The 22,641-nt window shown below is 43.4% G+C and overlaps 1 protein-coding gene across 1 annotated transcript in view; it reads left to right on the forward strand.

Annotated features, from left to right (window-relative positions):
* Positions 1-22,641, forward strand: part of CLASP1 (cytoplasmic linker associated protein 1) — a 184,801-nt gene that overhangs the window by 10,649 nt on the left and 151,511 nt on the right. Inside the window, exon 2 of the mRNA XM_063341540.1 lies at positions 1,089-1,563. Within this exon, the coding sequence (XP_063197610.1) occupies positions 1,369-1,563 (195 nt within the window). The 5' untranslated portion in view covers positions 1,089-1,368. The remainder of the gene's footprint in view (positions 1-1,088; positions 1,564-22,641) is intronic.

Below are 22,641 nucleotides of genomic sequence, written 5' to 3' on the forward strand. Positions count from 1 at the left end.
GTTTATTAAACCAGGTGTCTGCTCCGCAGCCTCTTCCCTTGCTCTGAGCTTGACCTGCTTTCCTTACTCTGGCGGAAAAAGTAGGGCAGATTTCTAGATTTAGATATTATTAGACAGGAAACAAAAAGACACTCTGGATTTCTATCACACCCTCCTAAAATAGCGAACCTGTGAGAGGGAGTGCTTCAGGAAGCAGTATGGTGATGCTGGGAGCCCTGGTCTGTGGGAGGGGGGAGGACAGACCTGGGGTCTGTTCCCTGGCTGCCTGGAGGGATTTGTTTGGCTGCAGATGGAGGGACAAATAAAAAAAAGCTGCGGTTGAGTCCCTGTTGGACAGGAGGGTTTTTAGGGTTGGAGAACATAACCAAACCCCAGACATAGCCACTCTTTTTAGACGCAAGCCAAAAGCTTACTTCACAGATGATCCTGTGCTTCTGAGTGGCAGCAAAATTTGGCCTGGCCTTGGTTCTCAGGACACCACAGGCACTGTTGATTGGGCTGCCTTTACACTATAGCACTAGGCCAGTGCTGTTTCCTGGGCATGTGTAGTTGGGATATATAGAGGATTCAGCCTGGAAACAGCTTGAGCACCTAATTTTTGAAAACTACTTGTTTTACGTTCCTGGAGCCCAGTGTTAGCGCTGTACCCTGCCGGCCAGCTGATGGCATTGATTGCTGAAGGCCAACAGTCAAAACAGGATCCAGACCTCTTCCTGCTTTCACTTCTTAAAGCAGATGTGTTTTCCTGGTGACCTGCTTAAGGATTTTGTCTCTACCTTTGTAGTTGGATGGTGACAGTGGTAGTTGCAATAATATTGATTACTAATCAGCTCTTACTTAAGCTCCAGATTTACTGTCCCTAAAGCTTCTAGGGAACTGATGGGTAACTGCTGTTGTAAAGAATAACCAAAGGTTTTTGTCCTGACCTACCTTGTCTGATTCCTTAAAATAGAACAATGCTGCACGTATCCAGCTTATCACAGCTTTGCAGCTGTATGTGAATAACCTATTTTGTGACATGCTTTCAATCTTTTTTTTGCTCCAGTCTTAATTTAACCTATAATACTGTTCTTTTTCATTTCTTTCAGAATGGCCTGCTGAATTGGGAATTATTGCAGACTCAACAGTACAGCACAGCTCGTTGCTTCATCTATTACTAGTTATTTAAATTGGACTTTTAATATCCTGCCAGCTGCTGTTCACACACACATGGTGCATTGTTGCCATTCTCAGAATTGCATCTTTGAAACCCAGACCCTCAGTAACCTTCATCGAACAAAGAGGCGACCTCCTGCGTACGTTTATAGAGGGATTTTTCGGACCTACTGCCCTCTAGCTTTCTTGCTGGTGCTGTATTGCTAAGACACTATGGAGCCCAGTATGGAGTACTGCTTAGCGCAGGTGCTGCAGAAGGATGTTGGAAAGAGACTTCAGGTTGGCCAGGAATTGATAGATTACTTCTCAGATAAGCAGAAATCAACTGATCTCGAACATGATCAGACTATGCTGGATAAAATGGTTGATGGACTGGCCACTTCTTGGGTAAATTCCAGCAATTATAAGGTAAGATTTGTCAGATGGAATGTGATTACAGTCAGAAGTTTCAATGTAAAGTGCTACTTGATCTAAGTGAAAGCTGTATTGTAGACTTTCTAACATACGATTCTGTAAGCTGATAATTATGCTGAATCAACAATTCTTGACCCATTTTTTCATAGTTGATAGCCAATGTGATACTGAGAACAAAAAGCAGTAAGAATTCAGTAATTGGGGTTTAAATAAATGTATTTACATTTGGTGTTCGTACTCTGTACTGTCCTGGTTTCATTATGTGTCTTGTTAGCTGGTGGCATGCTTTGATCATCCCAGTAGTTAGCAATGTTGATGATTTCCTGCCATATGAAAAAAGTTTATAAAACTGCAGTATTTTTCACTGTTGTTACCTCTTGCTAGACTTTTTTTTCCCCACTTTCTGTGGGGAACTTAAGTATAATTGATCTACTGCACTTAGCTCAGGAAAGGTAGTGTGTGTTTATGTATGTATGTTCTGTTGGATTTGGCAGTGTTGCAAATGAGTTGGTAGGACATGGAACTCCACTGCCTTGTTATCTCTGTCAAGTTGCTTCATCTCCCTACAGATCTTAGCGAGGAAGTCCTAACACTCCCATCTACTGTGGAGAGGGGAGGTGTTCTCAGCTGTGGCTTGGAAAATTCCTGTCCTGGTCCCCTCACAAGGCACTCTGACAAGTATAGGGTACTTAAGCTGTTATATGGGATATAATTGGAGACTTTATTCCTTTCTGATAAGTCCAGAAAAATCTAAGAGTTAAAGTTCCTAGAGAGCTGAGCCTGCAGCTGATTAACTGAGAGTCGTACTGGAGTTCTTTCCAGTAGAAGTGAAGGAGAGACTAGCCATGTAGGTTGCAAGTGCTCTGGAGCTGAATGCTCTCAGATCAATTTACACTATTTTTAATGGAAATTTTGATTGAGAAGTGGTTGTGAGATTGCAGTGTACTGGTCAATGTGTTCTCCACAGCTGCATTTTTCTTTTTGTTTTTGTCAACAAGCAGCTGTGGCAAAGCTTTTTGGCAAGAAAAAACAACAAACCACCAAAGCCAATACAGTCTCAACAGAGGATCCATTCTGGCTGAGCATGTGGAGAAATCTTAGTTTGTTGTCATTAACAAGTAGTGTACATAGATTTTTCTGAGAGCATTGCATGTTCTTATTCCCCCTTTTATTGCTAACTGGATTTCTCTTAGACTTCCGTGATTCTCAGTGGAAAGGTAACCCAAGCACAGTAAACTTGAAATAGTTACAAAATGTGCTGTTTGCATGGATTTTACGAAGTGATGTGGGTTGTGGATCTATGCAGTACTTTGCACTTCCAGCATCACACTTCGCTTGCAGAATTTCTGTAAGGATAACTTGTTCTCTCTCTCTTCCAATGCCCTTTCTGGTCTTTTGTTTGCTAAACTAAACACTGAAGATGTTCACTGTGGTATTCATTCTCCGGTAACAGGCTGGTGGCACTTCTGTACTGCAGTGAGTCTGTTCTAGAACTCATGCTGCTGAGCTGACTGTTCATTAATGTGCGTGTTCTACAGATAGCATTTGCTGTGTTTAATAAGCTTTAGTAGGCGTAACAGAGGCATGTCTCGGGTGTCTGGAGGATGTTTTCTCAGTGAATGAGTATAATGGAGGATGTGGAACCTTTGAATGGGGCAAGCCGACTACCTGGAGGTTAGTGATGTAGAGAGGTCTTGCTTCAGTACCTGACCAAGGTTTAGTGCATCATCGTATGCCAATCTCTTCCTTTTGTTTTAGTGCCTACATCTGTGTTATTGTTGCCTTTCTTCCTGACGACTTGTGGTGTTGGGGGTTCAGAAGCTCAGCTCTGTGTGGCGAGAGGGAGAACAGGGTAGCTGGTGTCATCTGATCCAGTTCATGGATTAGCGTAACAACCCTGGGAGTGAAAGGCCAAGTATCGCTGCCCTAGAATAGCCATCTGGAGAGCTAAACTGCAGTTGTTTGGTCATGGTTGAAAAAGCCATTATAGTCACAGTCTGTTTCTGTGCTCACCTCACTCCCTTCATTTGAAAAAGTATCAGCTTAAAATGAAGATTGAGATCATCTGCATGATCTGAAGTTTCCTAACACTTCAGAGATAAAATGTGTGCTCTCAGACTGGTTTTGGATAACAAACCCATTATCTTGGGAGGGCATCCAGTTGATTCATGGCTCCTGCCTGTCTAAGACTCTTCCAACTAAACACTTGTGCTTATACGTTATCACTGGGGAAACATCAGCGAGCCAAAGAGAAGTGACATCTCCGAGGCAATCCAGTTCAGTTTGGATTAAAAGGAGCCTCAACTGATGGCGAAATTACTATGCCTTTACAAGGAAGGAGGGCTCAAGCTGTCTCACTCATTGACATACAAGTTTGAGCTATGTAAGTCGTGACCATCACTGACACTTTTAGGTTTTGGTGGTTTTTGTGCGTTGTTTCTATTTTAACCTGTCACTGTTTTATGAAGTCCTTGACCTCAACACTGGGATTGGAGACAGTACAATCTTCCCTTGCAAGTGATGTGGCAAAAAAGCAATGATGGGGGGGGGGGGGAAGAGATGCTTCTCCTTTCCTTGGTGCTATCCAAGTCTATAAAAGCATCATGTGTGAAACAGTGAGACCCAACACCCTTCTGATAGCACTCAGAACTCTGAAACTCTTTTAACAAATGGCCTTGTGACCTGGTCACTGGTCCCTGCCTCATAACAGGCAGCTGCCTTAGGTACAGAAGGCACTTGGATAGTTCAGGATACTTTTCAAGTCAAGGAAACATGGGAGTTATATGAAGCAAGGCACTAAGGTCCAGTGCAAGGCCACTGGCATATCTGTGCTTGAACTGCACCCAACAGGCATTGCCTGGTCTGTGTTTTCCCAGCAGTACTTAAGGGTAGGTGGAATACCAAAGAATGGTGCAGAGTGGAAAGATGAATTCTCTTTGAGAGCTCTTGCTCAGTTACTTAGAGCAGACAGCCTGTTTTCATGGGCACTAGGAGTTGTGGGGCATATTAGTGAGGTTGGGCTGGGGAAGGTATTGCAGGATGCTGCAGACCAAAGAGGAATCCTGCCTCTGTTCATTTCCTCGTGTGCTTTGTTTGCTCAGTCTGTGCTGCCTCAGAATGGTGGTTCTGCTTGACTCCATTTCTTCCCCTGCTAAGCAAAAAAGAGACCACTGTTTTGCAGAGCTTTGAATCCCTGAACAGTAACTAAGGCCCGCACTGAGCTGTCTTGAGACATGAAACAAAACAACACAGCAGTGTCAGGGGCTTCAGCATGTCCTCTCAGCTTCACAATCCTATAGCAAGGGGAGAGAGCTGAAATCATCAGTAATTCCTCAATGAACAATCTCACTTTGAGCTGCTTATGGCAGTATTTTGTAATGCTGATGTTAAGTACGCAGGATCTCCTGACTCATCTGTGGCTGATGTGCCTTTCTCTGTACCCAGACTATGATGTGCCATTGATGTGTCATTTTGGGGTGTAGCATAAGGGAATATGTCCAGGATCTTAAAGTAGTTTTCTACCAGCCTGATATTCCTAGAGGTGAACTGAGGGTGTTTGGTAGTCATCTTCTCTTGCCTGCTTCTCCTCAACAGGAGAGTATTGTACCATCTCCTCCATCTAGCATGGGGGATGATGTTTCTTGCACCTTTTTCTTCCCTGTGATGTGTGGTCTGTGCTGTTGCAACTGAGGCTTACACTGAAGGTATTGTATTGCCCTTGGTATTGATGGTCTGTTTTTGGCTAGCAACACTCAAGAGTGAACACAGTTTAGACTTGATGGTGACAGACTTCAAGCAGGTCAGGGTCCATCAAGTCGAAGAGAGGTTCTACTCAGTGTTTTCTCATGTTGCAGTGGTAGGAGAGGCCAGTTTGAAGTGAAACTAGGTGGAGGTTTGCTGTAAGGAACTGGATGAAACTTTGTTTTTTTTTTCCTGCACTTTGGCAAGTAGTGGTTTTTTGGCACTGCATTACTCTTGCTGTACAGGCTGTGCTTGTCAAGGAGAGATCTTGCCCTTGTATGGGGTGTCCCTTTGCCCCAGAGCAGCTTGGTCTGGGTGAGGCTCTGTGCCCAGCAGCTCGCAGGACTGGGCTTTGCCTATGAAAGGGGAGTTAGGAACAGACATGGTTAACAGACCTGTGTGGCTGAGGATACTTCCACTTGTGAAGGCCTCCTGGCTGTGCTGGTAGACCCAGTCTGTCAGGGTGAGAGATGTGCATGGCTGTGTCCTGAGGTTGGTTTGTGTTCATGTGTGCAGGACTGCAGATTTGATTTGTTTAGCTCCTTAGCTGATTTTGTTACTTATGGAGACATCATACTCTTTAAAATAAAATGTATGGTGAGATGTTACAGAGAATTTTTTTTATATGGTGAAATATTGCAGGGAAACTTTATTTTCCCTGACAAAACTCCTAATAGTGTTAGAGAAAGTAGCCTTCTATTCTGATCTGTGTCTGAATATCAAGCATTACAAGAGCATGCTTCACTGAGCTGAAGAGAAATAAAACTTACATACATAAATTAGCTGGCTTTCTTAAACTGTGTATTGAATAAATTTTTTTCATCTTCTCTAATTGAGGGGTAGAACAGATGGTGCAGGCTTAGTTTAAAGTGGCATCTATTAGAGTTACTTAAGCTGATGAATGGTTGTTCACTATAAGCATACATTTGTTCTCTGTACTGTGTTTATTTTGGTTGAAATTCAGTGGAAGAAATCCTGATTTAAGAAATAATTATCATGCATGGTTATGGGTTGATATGATAATTTGGTAAGTGTGTTTGAGTATTTAATGCACAGGGGGAAAAAAAAGACTTCACCATCTGGGGAAGAAAAAAGAGAATTGTAAAGGGTTTCCAAGCAGCTGCCGCTAGCTGGTGAGTTTTGGGATGCTGAGGGATACGTGAGGATCAGTAATATATATCTGCTAAATATTAATTTAGCAGTTTTAGCCCTGAAAACCTCTTTACCATGAAGCTGCAACTGCTAATAAAAATGAATTGAATTAGTTTTGATACCCAAAAGGTATGAGAAATAGACTATGGAGGAAGAGTGATCTTGAGATCTGGACTTGTGACTAGAGCCTATTTGTTGTGTATGCCCATATTGCAAAAGGTATCTTGGCAAAAATGGCCTCTGGCTCCTCTCATGTGGGGAGAAGAGCTATCTTAGGAAGGGCTAACAACCCTTGAGCTGCATTTGCAGAGTGTGCCCAGTGCTTGGTTTTTAGGATCCTGTGCTGGCATGTTCCTAATAGGTGGGTTTTCCTGCCTTAAACTTACAAAAGAGCGGAGTTTTGGCTCCAGGATATCCAGTTTCCTGTAGGCATTAATGTAGTTAACTCCAAGTCCAGCTGATCACTTTTTTTCTGTGGCTGTAATATCTGGGCCTGCCTTTCTAACACTTACCACTCTGTGTGGTTATTTGATCAGATTATGGTACAGCTCTTATTTATTTGGTATCAGCAGGATGGGGAATGCCATAGAAGATGCACTGCAGAACAGGAGATCTGTAGCAGCTGGGGTAGATCAAATTTAATACTAGCTTCAGTCCTCCATATTCAGAACAGGAAAAAATGTACTGCTGTAATTTTCCTGTGGCTTTTTCTTAACACTTAAAAGGTAATAATGAGTGGTTGTATCAGGAACGGTTGTCCTCTTCCAGCTGGGGTGGGAGGGACTGTAGTGGAATAGTAATACTTAGTGTTTTATACACAATGTGGATGTGATGCTGGTTGCATAAAACAAACAAAAAGTTTGTGAGCCTGAGTGTAGGAGACAACAGTATCTTTCAGTTGTTTACCAATGTATTAAGAAATCCAATGTAAATAGTGAGAACGTACAGGATCCCAAGGGAGTGTGAAGAGTGGAGACCCAATGTTGAAATAAATAGGACAGAAATTTGTTTTCATAGTGGCGCACACAAAGTCTGTCTGACTTGGTGTCCTGTCTCGTGTTGGCTGGTAGTGGATTGTGAGAGATGACAAGAAAAATGGGGTATAAAGCAAATGTATCCCTTCCACATCCTTCTGGCTTGTGGAGATTTGAGACCCTGACTTTGTTTTCTGACCAGATTTATATTACATTCCCATTGGATTTTAGTGCTGGGACTGTCTCAGGGCAAGAGTGTTGTTAATGGCTATTTTTTTCTTTAGAGACGTTTCTCTTAAGTGCTTGGTAGTGTGGCCGCCTTGGCATCGGCAAGGCCAAACAGGCTCTCGGCTGGGACTGAGAGTCTGGTCAACACACAACAGACTGAACCATTGTGGTTACTAAATTGAGAGGATAAAGCTATTCCTTTAATGCTGGTGTAGTGTTTCAGTTGCAGCACTTCAGTGCTTGTCACTAGGGTTTATTCAGAGGTCTAACACAGTTTGCTAGCTCTCGGGAAACCCTGGGTCTGTAACTTGACTGCAGGCTGAGAGCCACAGCTGATGCATCGGTGGAAAAGACAGATTATTGGGGATTTATTTCTGTGGGGATAAGGGTGTACTAATGCTATTGTACAGCGCCTTGTTGGGCCCTTCTGTGGCATGTGTTGTACAATTCTAGTTGCCTGTCTGCAAGGAAGGAATTCAAGCTGGAACAGGTGCAGGGAAGGGCTAGTGTGGTGTTTAGGGGATTGGAGAGCCTGGCTGACCAGAGGAGATTAAAAGTTTCGCTTGTTTAGTTTACAGTATGAAGGCTGAGAGGGAATATGACTGCTGTCTATAAATACATCAGAGGGGTGAACATCAGGGAGGGGAAAGAACTATTAAGAGCTAAAGGGCAAGGTTAGTGCAAGAACGAATGGGTATAAACTGGCTGTGGGTAAATTTAGGCTGGATGTGAGATGAAAGTTGCCTGCAGCAAGAACATTGAGGGACTGGAAAACTCTTGGAGAAGAATAGATAAGGGCAAGACATCTGTTTGGTTTTAGGATACATCTTGTGATGATTTTGAGCAGTTTTTATACAATACAGAATAACGGGATTATGCACAGTGGTAGGGAAAGTTAATTTCAGTCCTTTGTGTGGTAGAACAGGTATGATACTGTGCCTGAAACTGCTATAACACTGTGAATAAACACACATTTGAAGCGTACTGGTTTTGGTCCTCGGAAATCCCAAAGTGACTTACAGAGACTGTTCCTGCTGTGCCTGAGGATCATGTGCCTGTTATCTCTGGATTAGAATTAGCAGTGGCTCATATGCATGTGTGATCCAGCTCCCCTTGAGTTTAGCAGGCAGCTGGTTGAGTAGGGGAGAATCCTTCCTTTCCCTGTTGTGGTGACTCCTGCCCGAGGATTGTTGCCTGAACTGGAGGCTTGTTGCAGTGGTGGGTTTACTGGCATCTTGACTTTTGGTAATCTTGGTGATATGAGCAGAGGCTCTAAATGGTTCAGTGGAGTTCTGTTGTTCTCTTGATGCTGAAAGAAGCATTAATCAGCCCCTCAGGTCCCACACCAACACCAGCTTCACCTGCCTGTTAGTTTCTCAGCTAAAAGTACACACACTCTTTGTGTCTTCTTTGTGGGATTATTCCTTGAAGTTTGCTTGGAAGCTTTTCTTGTATTATTCTTTGAACTTAAGCATGAAAAATCACCTAGTGACAATCCCACTGGAAGTGGGATCTAATTGCTCCTGACTTTGCCTGGTTTTAATTAAATCATTTTGTAAGCAGGGAAGTTTTATGAAGCCTCATTTCTTTTGTGTTTTTTTTCTATGTAGATTTACTGATGTTCAATGCTGTGGTTTTCCTCATACTGAAGTCTTTTGCTTAATGGAACCTCTTTTGCTTTGTTACTATATTTGTAAGAGGATAATATCTTTGGGATCTCTTATTTTCTGTGCCGCATCTGGTTGAAGTTTGAAATCAGTTAAAGAATCTGGAAATTATGGGGAGAGGGAAGAACGTATGAATGATGAACAATATAACAATATCATCCTTAATCAGACTGAGAAATAGCTGTTATATAGTAATAAAGATACATATATTTCTTTCTTCCTGGCGCATCTTTTCTCAACCTTCTAATGTGTCCTTAGTATTAAGTGCACCTATGTTAGTTTTTGGAGGACCAGCCCACTAGACTAGGCAGTCTGAAGGGATTCTTTCTGGTATGTGATTCTGGCTCTGGCAGCCCTTCCTGTGGCAGTAGTTGCATTTTGGGAATGAAAGATAAGAATTCCTGTATCGTAGGAGGATCAGCTCATAGGATCACGGGATAATTTGGGTTGCAGGGGGTCCTCAAGGGCTCATGTAGTTCCATCCACTGTATTATTGTTTACAATCAAGGCCTGAAAACTTGTTTCTTAACTTGTTTTTTCTAACAAAATTTATTAGCACTTAAATGGTAGGTGTCCCAGTGTTAGAAGTGCCTGCATGAGTTGACTCCCATATAAGTGCTTTTGGGATGCCAGTGATGACAGCACAGCAGTTTGGGTTTGTCTTAAAGGTATGTGAGCTGACTCTAAATAAGCTGCCCAAGGTTCCAGTCACAGTCTGGTGGAGGCTCAGCACAGTTGGGTTTGTCCTGCTGTTTGGCTCGCTTAGAGCTCCAGGTTTCTGATGGCCAGTCTGTGCTATGTGTGAGTTTGTATAAAGCTACCTCATGTATTTGTATCCCATGTGTCGTCTGCTCTGTGGCCATATCATTAAATGCAGGAGGGAAGGTGTGGAACGCTCTGGAGACATGTAGTCTCTGATTTTCTCCAAGTCAATGTTACCTCCCACGAATTGTTCATTACTTTCCTGCTAAATCAGATCTCTCTTTAACTAGACAAAACCTGCTATGTTCCTCATTTGGTATTGCTTTTGTGCCAAATATGAAACTTTAAAACAAAGCAACATTTGAGTATTCAAGAATCAGAGCAAAGAGTCCCAGCTATCAGAGCGTGGAAAGCAAGATAATTTTTTATAGTGTGGCTGGGAGTTTAGCCAGAGGAAAGAATCTGTGTAGGATTGGGCCCTGAATTAACTGTGAGAAAGAAAATTTTCATGCTTAGTAATGCTTTCTCATCTCCAAAGGTACCTCTTTTTTTTTTTTTAAGATAAGTTTATGGACACAATGAGAAATTAGGTGGTAGAGCCCCATCCTGCCATACCTGTCTTGTGGCTGACTCTGCTCAGATGGGCAGGACATGCGCCCAGGTGGGAAGGCTGGCAGGATCTCTTTGGGGACCTGGAAGCGTTGCGAGGTTAACTGTCGCGTTGCCATCTTGTCAGGCTAAGAGTGTTTGTGCCTGTCTTTTGGTGGTTGAGAACCTGGTAGTAGCAAATGTAAAACCCAAAGTTGCTTCTGCTCAGTGTATTTTGAAATTACAGTGTTTGAGTAATATCTGCATTTAGTGTGTATGGTATGTTAGAAACCAGCTCTTTCTGCTAATTGTCTTAGTTCTTTGTGTGTCTGTTAGACCTATATTTAATTAAAAGACAGTGTTTTTGCTTTGTATTGTCATGACTGTCCACTTGACTAATATCAAGTGACATAGTCATGATGGGTCTAATTGGAAATCTTACCGCAAATGGAGGCATTGCTGCTTATGCAGTGATGTGGAACAAATGCCTGCTTTTAACGGTTTAGGAGAACTTAATGTCTGACTATTGGGAGCTTAAATAAAGGGAATGCTATTTAAAGCTGAACGTTACAGGCTTTTACTGATGTGCACCCACCACCAAAGTTATCTGATGGAGCCAGACCTGTTTAGAACCCCATTTCTGTAATTCGTTTATAAATATAGACAATGCTAGATTTCACACTGGAATTGAGAAAGCGTATCTGAGTTTTGGAGGGAATCCTGTTTGCTCGTAGCTGACGGAGTTGGTCCTGTTGCACCAATTTATCCCAGTACTCCTCAATAAACAATGTATCTGTGCGTGTTCCTAAACCTGTTCGGTGCTGTGGACAGAGTGATCCTTGGGCAGGTGCTAGTGTACTCTCCTAGCTTTTGTCAAGACCCTGGAGAAGATAGTTGTGTACCTTGTTTGAGTCCGAGACCTGCAGAGGAGCACTGCTATGTTGTATCCTGAGGAGTGCCGATGTGCTGCAGTTGTGTGCATGGCTGAACTGTTTCACCTCCAAAAGGAATTTCTCTTGAAATGATTGTATGTTGTATGGAAAGCACACAGGTTTTAGGAGGTACCTACCAGATTGAAATATTTGTGTTTTTTTTCCCTGCCTGTCTGGCTAAAGCTTTTTTCTTCTAGGCCTGCGTAGGTGGGTTTCCTGGTAGTCTACTGTCTGCCTCTTCTACCTGCTGTCCCTTTAGGTCTTTGGAAAGTTGTTATCTGTATAATGTTGCTGAACTGTGAATAAGTTATGTGAGTAAGTCTTGTGAAAGACTCCACCAGCTCCAGTCCCTGTCAAGATCTGAGCGTTCTTGTTGCCTTTAAAGAGCTCTGCTGCTTTCTTTGTGTTGCTCGGGTCCCATTCTCTCCATGCAATTTCATCCGTTTCCTTCTGGAATTTCCTGTTCTAATAAGCCAGTTTACAATTAATGAGAAGCTTTTCTCAAGCAGGAGGGCATGTGCAGAGAAAAGTGCAGTGGTTCTTGTTTGAAAATTTGCACGTAGAGGTGGTGTGGTGGGAACTGACTCCACAGATGAATGGGAAGGCAGGAGCTGGCATCTCAGACGAAATGGCAATGCTTTGAAGGTACAGAGATAACTCCAGTGTGCAGAACTGCTAGAAAGGGATGGGGGTGTGAAAAGGATCGTTCTAGCCCAAGTACAAGGATAAGACAATTCCCTCTACAGCAGTACTGATAAAAATGGGGCAGAGCTGGAATGTTTGTGAAAACTGGAAGGAAAAGGGTATGTCACAGCAGAAAGGGGAGCTACTGAGAACCACGTGAGAACTTCTAGCTGTTTAGGACAAATGGGAAAGGCTGGATTTTAGGTCTGTGTGAAATACTGCAAGACTAGAGACTTAATAAACTTTGAAATTATACAAGTTCCTAGGCAGGGAGAAGTTTTAATTGAGTGTTAGGTACTAACCTGGTCTTTTCTCAGCTGTTTACCCTTCACTGTGCTATCACTGAGGTCTCTGGGGCTAATGGTAATTGATGGCTATCTTACAGATGTCTTTCAAAGAGATGGTTGCCATTTTCAGGAGAAAGTAGTGCATGGGACTTGTAGCAGAAGACTCTGCTGTAGTTGGACAAACACTTCATAATGAGAGTTGGTTACTTTTCTAGGTGGTAGCTCTGATACAAAACGAAGTCATGTGAGGGGTGGTTTGCTGACTTCATCTATGGAAAGCAGGTTTCTCATGACGTAGTAGTGAAGTCATCTAGGTCATGTGGGTCTCATGGGTTCACCAGTCCTTTTGGCTAACATAGGGGAGGGAAATGAGGTGAAGGGAAAGTTGATTTAGAGAGGAGCGCCAGGATGAATTGCTGCATATGTACTAGATACTCTCTGTGGGTACTCCAGACTTCCACGTGTTAGGTGTTTTCTGTTTTTAACTAGAATCCAAATTTATCACTAAATTGTTTTCCAGGAGTGTGTTTTATGATGATCCCAAGATGGTTGGTCCAACATCAGTATAATTCTGTTGGACTATGCGTGGTGGCTGGCATGCTGTTTTCATGCCCCCGGCCAAAGGGGCTCATTTGGTGCAGCTGCAGCCCTCAGACACTGCTGAGCAAAGGCTGTGCTTTGGGTGTATGAGACATCTGTTGAGAAAGTGTGGGGAGCTGGGTAAGTGGCCGTGTCTCAAATAACTAGTTGTGCAGATGGGGTAATGCTGGCAGTTCAGAAGGTCTAGATAAAGGCCTCTGGGGAATCTGAGCAGGTGTGCATGAGCTGGGAGCTTGGAGGAGAAGGGAGCTGCTGACCTGAGGAAAGATGGGGTTGTGGGGAAAGATGAGGGTGGGATAGACCCTGCATTCCCTGTGGAGAGGTATCCACTGGTGACTCTCATGTGGCAATCAACTGAGAGGAATGGAACAGGAGGACAGGTTCTGGTGTGCCTCTTGTAATTGGGGTGAGGTAAGCACAGGCAAAGAGAAGAGGCTGAGGGCAGGGCTTTGAGGTGGTGTTCATCAGGGTGGGAGGTGAGCCAGGAAAAACTTCTGGGATGTCAAGGAGATGATGTGAGCCTGTTTATCTTCCTTCTGTTTACTTCACGGCTATCAGCGGTTGTGGGTGACTGGCATCTTCAAGCTGGAGGATGTTAAATTAAATGTGTCATTGGAGGTTGCTTTCTGGGCATTAGAAAGGCACTTGTGATAAATGAGGGCAGCAGTTTTGATAAGGGAATGCATACCAGAAAACAGCTCTACGGCCAAACTTGGCCGAGCAGCAACTAAAACAAAAATGCTCTAAAAGCTACTTTTTTTTAATCAGGAAAGGTGTGGTAGGGTTGGGACAATGGGAAATCTGGTACTTAATTAACAGCCAGATCCTGCTGCCATTAAAGTTGGGCAAACTCAAATTGACCCCACCTGCTGCAATGTGCTGCTTAAAGCATGCCCATGTGCAGGCTCTCTGGAGGTAGGATGTAATTTTGGGTGAACACCACAGCTAATGTTGGAAAGATCTGTCTCTTTTTTTTTTTTTTTTAGTTTTACCTCTTGAAATGCTTGTAATAACATCTATGCCTGTGTTACTTGTGTGCGTGTTAATAAGGATTAATTTACATTGGAATTTCGTTTCTTATGGATTTATTTTTTTTCTGGGAGACATTCCTTTGAGGCTAACCTTTAATAATAGATAATTGGGGGAGGTAATTAATCTTGTTTACTCTTTTGTTACAGAAGTCAGAGTATGTGATTGAAATTTAGGATTTTCCCACTGCCCCTGCTTGAAGCTTTTGAATCTGTATTTCCTAGTGATAGTTTTGGTGGTTTTAAAGTAAAAACACATTTGGTTCTCTTAACATGCTAGCTTTTTATAGTCAAATAAATGTGAACTTTGATCAAATTTTGGCTTCCATGTCAGTTACTGTGGCATTGTGTGAATGCAGCGTCTTTGGAAGATGCTGTTTTGTATAAAGCTTTTATGCAATAGGAGATGGAAAAAATTCTTGGGCTATTACTGGTGTTTGTACTGCTACAGGAGTTGATACGAGAGCAACCCAAGCTCTCTGGTTGTTTGCAGTCTGGCTGGAGCGTGCACCGGTTTCCCACCTGTCATCTCTGGTCTCTGTAGAACTCGGATTATCGTTTAGGGAGCTAAAAAGATAACTTGAAGGAAGTGAGGCTGTTGCCTGTGGGTTTACGTTCACTCTCCAGAGATCCACATCCTTATTAAAGAGTATGTAGGTGCCTGTACACTTCAGAAGCTTGAAAACTACTGCGTGTGAATCTTGGGTGGCAAGGTCCTTTTTTGGCAAATGGGAAAAACGCTTGTGTTTTTCTGCATTTGACTGTCGTGTATGCAATGCTTGTATCTAACAAAAAATAAATTGTTGGTCAGAATTCTTAGTTCTGATCATCTGCCTTTATTCAATTTGAAAATCTTAAATCAGATTAAGCCCTAACGCTTGCTGTTCCAGAAGAAATGCTTTATTCACAAAAAATAATTAGTGCAGGAGGAACTGGTTGGGATTTCATGAACTGTATTACATAGGATATCAGATTAACTGATAATATAACCATATGTATTAGATATAACTGATGACGCCCTTCTGCATCTAAAAATCTGTTACTGGTGCAAATAATGTAGGGTAAAGAGAACACTGGCTGTGTTCTTTAAAATAATGTGGCTTGATGATAGACAGATAATGCTGTTTTCAATCAGTTTTTTACTTCTCTTGTTCTTGCTGTTTCCTTTGCCCTTCCCGGATCAGTGGTGTGAGAAGGATGTTCCCTCTGCTTCCAGACAATGCTTGTTTTGACATCCTGTATTCTGCTCTTGGTTATTTTGAAGGAAACTTAGTCTCATTTGACTTTAATCATTATAGGTATAAATGTCTCTGAGGAGAGCAGGTGACTATCCGACATTACAAGCTGGATTGTGATTTGGAATTCAGGCTTCCTTCAGTCACGAAGGGGTGTCCTTGTGCAGAACGTTATTTGTTGGGTCAATACTAGGTGATCAGTCAGGGGAGGTTGTGTCATCCTATTTCAAAGGGATATTGTTCTGTAGCAAATAAAAGAGCTGAGAATGAGGTGTTTGGAAGAGCCCATCAGCAGATACTTGGCTTTCCCAGGACCTGCAGTAGGGTCCAGATTCTTCTAAGAACTCGAGGCGCATCCTGTTCCTTTGAACGGAGGGTTGAGGCTCGGCAGGGAGGGTGATGGAGACTGAACCCAGGTAAGGCTGGAGGGGTCCTTTGCCACGTGATCCTCTTCTCTTTCTCGCTGGCAGGTTCAGTGTTTGTGGATGACACATTTAAGCTGCATATGGATATTGTTTTCATCTTTGTGCCTGTTTTGAGTCTCTGCTGCTCAGTGCTCATTTTGGGAACAGTTGCATACCTGTGAGATGATCTTATTTTTTCCTTTTATCTGGCATCAAAAGATTAAAAGAAAACTTGAAAAGAAGCATATGCTCTTCATTTGACTTGCACAGCTAATTTTCTTCTTAATGCGGTGAGCTCCAGCTTTCTGCTGAAAGCAAGTTTGTGCACATGCACCAGGAGTCTGCAATGGGCAAGTCAGGGGGAGATAAATGTTCTGTTTCAGGGGAGCTGTAGATCTCCTATTTTTTTGATGCTTTTTTGTGAGTAATGAGCAATAAGTGATCTGTCTGCACTATGGACAGTTGAGCCTCACATGTCAGTCTTTATGTAGTTTTCTAGGCCGGGTGGGTCTTGGACTATGGTGATGGCACATGCCTTGTGTAGTGTCGTCTTCCAGTAGGGGCTGTATTTGCCCCCAATATTTGGGTTGGAGCATTTAATGGACTCTGTCAATGCAGATAATGCTATTTGACTCCTGATGTCTGAAGTCTTCTCTAGACCTAATCTGTGTATAAAACTCCCTGGAAGTCCTTCTTGGTAGCAGGAACCCTGTGCTTCTCCCCTGATCTTGCAAAGTGTGGTTTAGAAATATTTAATGCGTGTTTTTCTCTACATATACTGTAAGTAGTTGGTTTGAAGAGTCACTGCGCTTCTGATTGGCATAGTTAATGGTACATGTATCCTGAAAGTCTTTGATGCTAGATCAAAAGCAAATAAAATGATTTTGGAAGGATGAGATTAATATAAATTTTTAAAATTCTGTAGCGCTTTTCATGCAAAAGGATCTGGAATTGTTTTCTCAGACCAACAAAATGGCTAAACCCATCAGTGAAGCCTGCGGCATTTTCCTGCTTGAAGAATAAACTTGGCATAAATGTGTTGCTTTCTGTCAAGGGAATTGCATTGCTTTAAATATTGATGCTATGTTCTTTAGTCACCGGGCATTAAGGCAGAGGTTGTATTTAGTTCCTGGTTCACAGATAAAGTAGCAAAGCAATCCTACAGGGAAAATTTGGCAACGGGCTAGTGAATTTTAGTGCTCTTTGGCCTCTGAACTAGTCACTGTGCTGCCAGTGAAGTGAAGGTCTGGAAGGCAGGTCTGGAAGCTCAGCTCACAGCACATCCAGCAAAGCTTCCAAAAGGGGAGTGGGAGAATGGCTTTTCTCCCTGACAGCTCTTACCTCATGGCTGTGCTGAGGGTAGGCCCTGCTGAGCCCTACTGATCTGCGTCTCTCGTTCAGTTGTGCTGGTCCTGATGGCCGTGTGTTCCTGTGGCTGTAGGTGTGACAAGCCCACGGGAGCCAGGTTCCTGCCTGATGTCCTTCCTCCCTTTACAAGCAGGAGCTTGTGCTGATTCTTGCTGGTGGCCAGAACAGTCCTTTGCTCTCAGATACAATGTTCTCCAAACTGCGTTAGCAGAAGGTCTCTTCTTTAATTAAAAAAAAAAACAACAAACAACAACAACCAAACAAAAAAACCCCAAAACACAACAAACCAACACCCAGGGCTGGACAGGAGGTAAGACTATGCCTCTCTCCTGCTTCCTTTGACTTGACTTTAAGTTTTCTTTCCTGCTTGATACTTCTGGAGCTACAGAAATTGGACCTTGTGGGACTTGGATAGAAAGTGGTGCAGGGTATTTGCAGTGTATCCTGCCTCCCTTCTGCCCTCTTAGTGGAAACTGAAGATACAAGAATATTTGCTGAACCAGTAGTAGAGATGTTCTTTTTTGCTGTCTTCTGCTTCGTGTGGAGAAGCTCTTCCCTCTTTCTTCTCCTCTGTTTGCTTCACCAGCAGTTGCATTAGGTAATGTGGCTCCTGGGGCACATTGCTCTTGCTCTGCCTGCAGTCTGCCCGCCACAGCTCTGGCAGCCCAGAGCTTTTGCTTACCAGGCTGGTTTGGAGCTTCCTTGGCCTGCTGTGATGTGACTGAGCACAAGAGCCTGGTGTGCGGTATTGTCACCTCCGTTTGGAGGGAGAGGTACAGAACCAGTGTTAGGAACTAATGCTTGTACCAGACATGGTGGGAGGGAGCCCTCCTCTGTCTGCGTGACTGAAGCAGGCTGGCAGGCAAGGTGACTCTGTAGTGGAGAGGAAGTCCCTGGTTACTTTTCACACTCTTCATTTTCTGCCTTGTTTCTGTGAAGCTGTAAACCGCTCCCAAAAGAATGGAGGCTGCTCCACAAATTCCTGTTGAGGATTTCTCACTATGTGGAAGAGAGGCTGGGTGGTTTGCTTGCTAACCTTGCCCCTTTAGATATAAGAACATGATTAAACTATCGCAGGTGGGTTTTGTGTGTGTAATTACAAGTTAGAGACCATCTGTTTGGGTTGCTGAACTGTGAGCAACTGAGTGGGAACTGGGTTTCTGCTGGTGTAAATGTTTGCTGGGAAAGCAGGTGCCTTTGCAGGGGTTAGCTTCAGGGGAAAAGGTGTTTTCTCCTGCTTGTATATGCAGGTGCTCTAGCTAATGCCACATGTAGGTGCTTCCCGTTCCAGGTTAATGATGCCTTGTTCCCCCAGGCCTCAAGGATGGTGTTTAAAGAAGGGAGAAGTGTATTGGCAGGATTCGGTTGTTGGGTCTGTTCTGTTCACCCAGTTCCTAAAACCACCATGATGAATTCACTCAGGAGCCATGGGAAGGGACATAGTTGCTGCTGAGCTGGTGGCCTCCAGTATTTTGGGCTCTTGGGAAATGACTAGAGGGCAGAGCCTTGTCATTTCTCCCTTCCTGAACATACTGCGTAGTCTAGGTTTGAAAGACGAAAACTTCTCTTGCAGATCCCTCTTAGACAGCTAGTACTGCTCCCAGTCTGGCCTGTGAAGGAGCTGCGTGGATTTTATTTCATGTGAATAAGAGGAGAGCGATAGTGAAGAGGAGTTAATACTGAAGAGCCTGCCATTGACTTTTACCTTGCAGCAAACCCTTCTCCCTCCTTTGGATGCTGAGGCTGTGAAACAAAGGTGGTAATGACAAGATCCAGGTTTGCAAATCACAGATCTGCACTACAACCAAACTTTTCTGCATAGGCAGTCAGAATAGCAGTCCAGTGTATTTGTAGGGTGGCTCATGAGATGAAGCTTTAGATACGTTGCAGACACTAGCAGACCTTTTTTGATTGTTTCTGTACTGCTTGCAGTGTTTGCAGGCACAAAGGCGACACAGTCTCTGCCTGTGGGAGGTTGTGCCCTGCATTAGAGGAAGTAAGAGGAGACAGTTCTAGCAGCAGTGCAGAGTCGCCTGCTTGGAAATTTCTTGGCCATTTTGTTCATCTGTGTTCATGGGAAAGCTCTGGAGAAAATCTGTTTGAGTGTTCAGAGACTGCATATGACTTTTTATGAAACCTTAACATGACTGTATTTTTTTACTGTGGTTTTAAGATGAATAGGCATTGCAATAATGTGATATGAGTACTACATGTTAATGTGTACGACCAGCCTGTGGTAGCTAATGTGTTTTGGGGGGTCTCTGCCTTTATGTCATTCAGGCTGTCCTGAAGAAGAAGAAGTCTCATGAGATAAGGTTTTAAAAGAAAAGTTTCTCTTTCTTGCTAACTTGGGCTGTTTATCCTCACAGGATATTAAAGGAGGAGCAGTGAATCTCTTTGCAAGGTCTGGGAGCACAGGTTGTGAACCTCATGGCTTGAGTCAGCGGAGATACAAGGCTTGGGCCACATGCAGGAACTGGGCTGTTACAGACCCGGGTTCAGCTGGCATCTCTGCCGCTGACTGACAGTATACAGTGTCCAAGTGTGTAACGTGTTTCCCTCTTCCTAACTCTCTTCTCTATTCTTTTGGGAAAATAATGTGCTTACTAAATTGAGGATGCTGTCTGTGTAAGCCCATTGTAGTGATTTGAAACTGGGGGCTCATGCCAAGACCTCTGTAGTTGAGGGAGGATGTCTAACAAATTCAGCTTGTTTCTTGCCCCCTCCAGAGCCAGCAGCTAAGGACGATGTGTGAAAGCTTCCTGGCATAGACCTCACCTTAGGGTTTCATTCAGTGGTGGATCTTAACTACACAGAGGGAAGACACTTTCCCTATCTTAAGGTTTGGGAAATTTCGCAAATTCCTTTTTGACACACTTCCGTACGATTTAATTTGAACTCGTCCCTAATGAGCTAAAACACTACAAGCCTAAAGTGTACTTTATATTGGTTTGAGTGGCCTGGGGACTTTTTTTACAAGGTTTAGCTCACTTAATGTTGCATAAATGGGTTCAGTTTCATTGGGAAAGGGCTGGTCTGTGTGTTATTCTGGCTTTAGTAGCAGGTCTTGCTGTAGCAAAGCAGCACAACTGATTTGCATTGAGATGGAAACTGATAGAGATAGCTGAATATGCTAACCTTGATTCCCTTTCATGTGATGTCCAGCACGTGTGGTCTGTGAAGTTAGATGTATGGGTGATTGGAAAGCTGTTCTGAATAGCCAGAGGTTTATTAAGACCTATTGTTTGCCGTTGAATAATGAATGTCACAAGTATGAGGAGTTTTAATGAGTCTTGGAGCAGTTCAGCATGATAGAATCCAAATGCCTCCTTGCATCTTGCTTGCAGCAAGGGGGAAGCTCTTTCATATTTTCTGTGAGTGAGCGCTTCCCTAGTTTGTTCTTCCAAGAAATCTAATGACATGCATGCATACTTCTAAAAGCTGGGCCCAAAATAAGTTTTGTCAAGAAGAAAATTGTATTTATGTTTGTGTTTTAGTTGGGGTCATTGGTGTAGAGTTAAGGATCCTGCAGGGAAAGAAAGGATGGATATGGTTTGGGTTTTAGACACGGGAGAGGGAGTCTAGGGTTCACCTTAGCCTTTATATACTTTGTGGTTGTACATTACTCTTGAGTTAAGCCATTGTTGTAAAGTTTTGTTAACTGGGGTGTCAGCCTTACCCTGGGGAGTAACTCGTATTTGCCAGTGTAATTTATTAGTGGATTGCTAATAGGAGTCTATTGTCAGTGTGCCTTCTGTTGTTCACAAAGGAGGTTTACCAACTAGTAACATAACTTATTTTGCTGATACTGTATTTCTAATGGTAAGGAGGAAATTTTGAGGCTTGGTAGGTATTGTAGTATAAGGGACTTCAGGAAACAGTCAAATCCAGTGTCGTCTTCACAGAAGACAACCAAATGTACCCAGGTATCTTCTGTCAGACATTTATCCAACCTATGCTTAAAATACATCCTTTGAAGATTTCACAGCCTCCTCAATGAGTCTGCTCCAGTGCCCCTCTGCTCTTCCTGCTTAATTTCCTTTCTAGCTAATCTAAGAGGATTTCTCTTCATCCTGCTGGAGGATATGGGAAAAGTTGATCACCACCCTTGTTCAAGTCCATGCTAGCAAAATCTCTTCAATGTAGTTTCCACTCTGTTTACTTGTCTGCCAAATGAGGCTAGTAGTTTGTGCTTTGTTCTGCAGTGTATTGGTGGAGTTTTGTCTGTGCTATGGCATCCTCTGATTGCTGGATCTGGCATGATTCTGGGATAAGGGCATACTGCTCTCTTCATCCCAGAAAGGTGATAAGTAATTGAAGGATAGAGAAGAGCCACCTCACTAGCCTGTAGATAGATCTGCTCAAAGGCAGAGGCTTTGCTTATGCCTCCCTTTGACTGAGGGATCATGTACCCTTGGAGGTGTAACGTCTTCATTATTTAATGAAGACCTCCTAAATTAATCTTTAGCCATTTTATGCTAGCTGCTCTGGTTTCTAGATCCAGTTCTGTAGCAGTGTCATTAACGAAGAGGAGGAGGGGGGAAGAGGTGGGATGAAACTTTAAAGGCATTGTCGTGGGCAGAGATACTTTTTGTAATCTCTGGAAAGGCACAGCATGTGGCAGGGAAAAGAGCACGCTGGCAGATGGGGTGAGTGCAGCTACAGTCATACCAAGGAGACAGTGTTGTGAAGCTCTCATGCTGTGGCAGACAAGTGGGTCACAGTGTTGATTTGTCACCCTGGGTAGGAACTTCTGCTGCCATCAAGAATGTGATTATATGAATTAAAAGCGTTTCTGGGGAGGGGATCAGTAGAAGATGGTAGGATTGATCTGTGTGCACAGGGAATTTTGCCCTTTGAGGCGGAGTGCTCAAGTCAGTCTCCTCCGGGTGAACTTGCATATACAACCTGGAAAGCAACAGTGGACAAGAGAAAAGGTCTTTAAGGCTTATTCGCTTGGCTGCAGCAGAAGCGTCCTGGACAAGTCAGCTGGGCTGTACCTTCCCTTGGTGGTCGTTGTGCTTATAAAGTGCCTTGCAGTCGTCTGAGATACATGGCAGAAGTGACTGGTGGTGTCAATGGTCCTTAGGCTTTGGTTTGTGACTGTGTTCATTTAATGGGCATAGTCTTTCATAGCCCTTCCTTGGTGGGCCTACCTTTTTGGTATTCCTGGTTAGCTTTGCAGCCTGAGGAAGAGTACACCTTGCATGTGGACTGAGGCTGAACTGCAGCATGCTGCTATATTGAGAGAAGCCTAATGAATATAGCGAGAGCTTGAAAGGAGCGAGCGATGGCTTTTAGGCCTGCCTCAAAAGGAGTTCCCGAACTGCAATTATGTGAGCAGAAAACTGGTTTGACTTGTGCTCTTCTGCTTTAACTTGGTGGGGCAGGAGAGCTGCAGTGTGTCTGTCAGCTCCCTCCTGAGCATGGCCCATGCTGGCCTTGCTCTTTGTTTTTTGTGGTTGTGGGGGCAGCTGTGTCC

The sequence above is a fragment of the Chroicocephalus ridibundus genome, chromosome 7 (assembly GCF_963924245.1).
Source record: "Chroicocephalus ridibundus chromosome 7, bChrRid1.1, whole genome shotgun sequence".
Taxonomy (NCBI): Eukaryota; Metazoa; Chordata; class Aves; order Charadriiformes; family Laridae; genus Chroicocephalus; species Chroicocephalus ridibundus.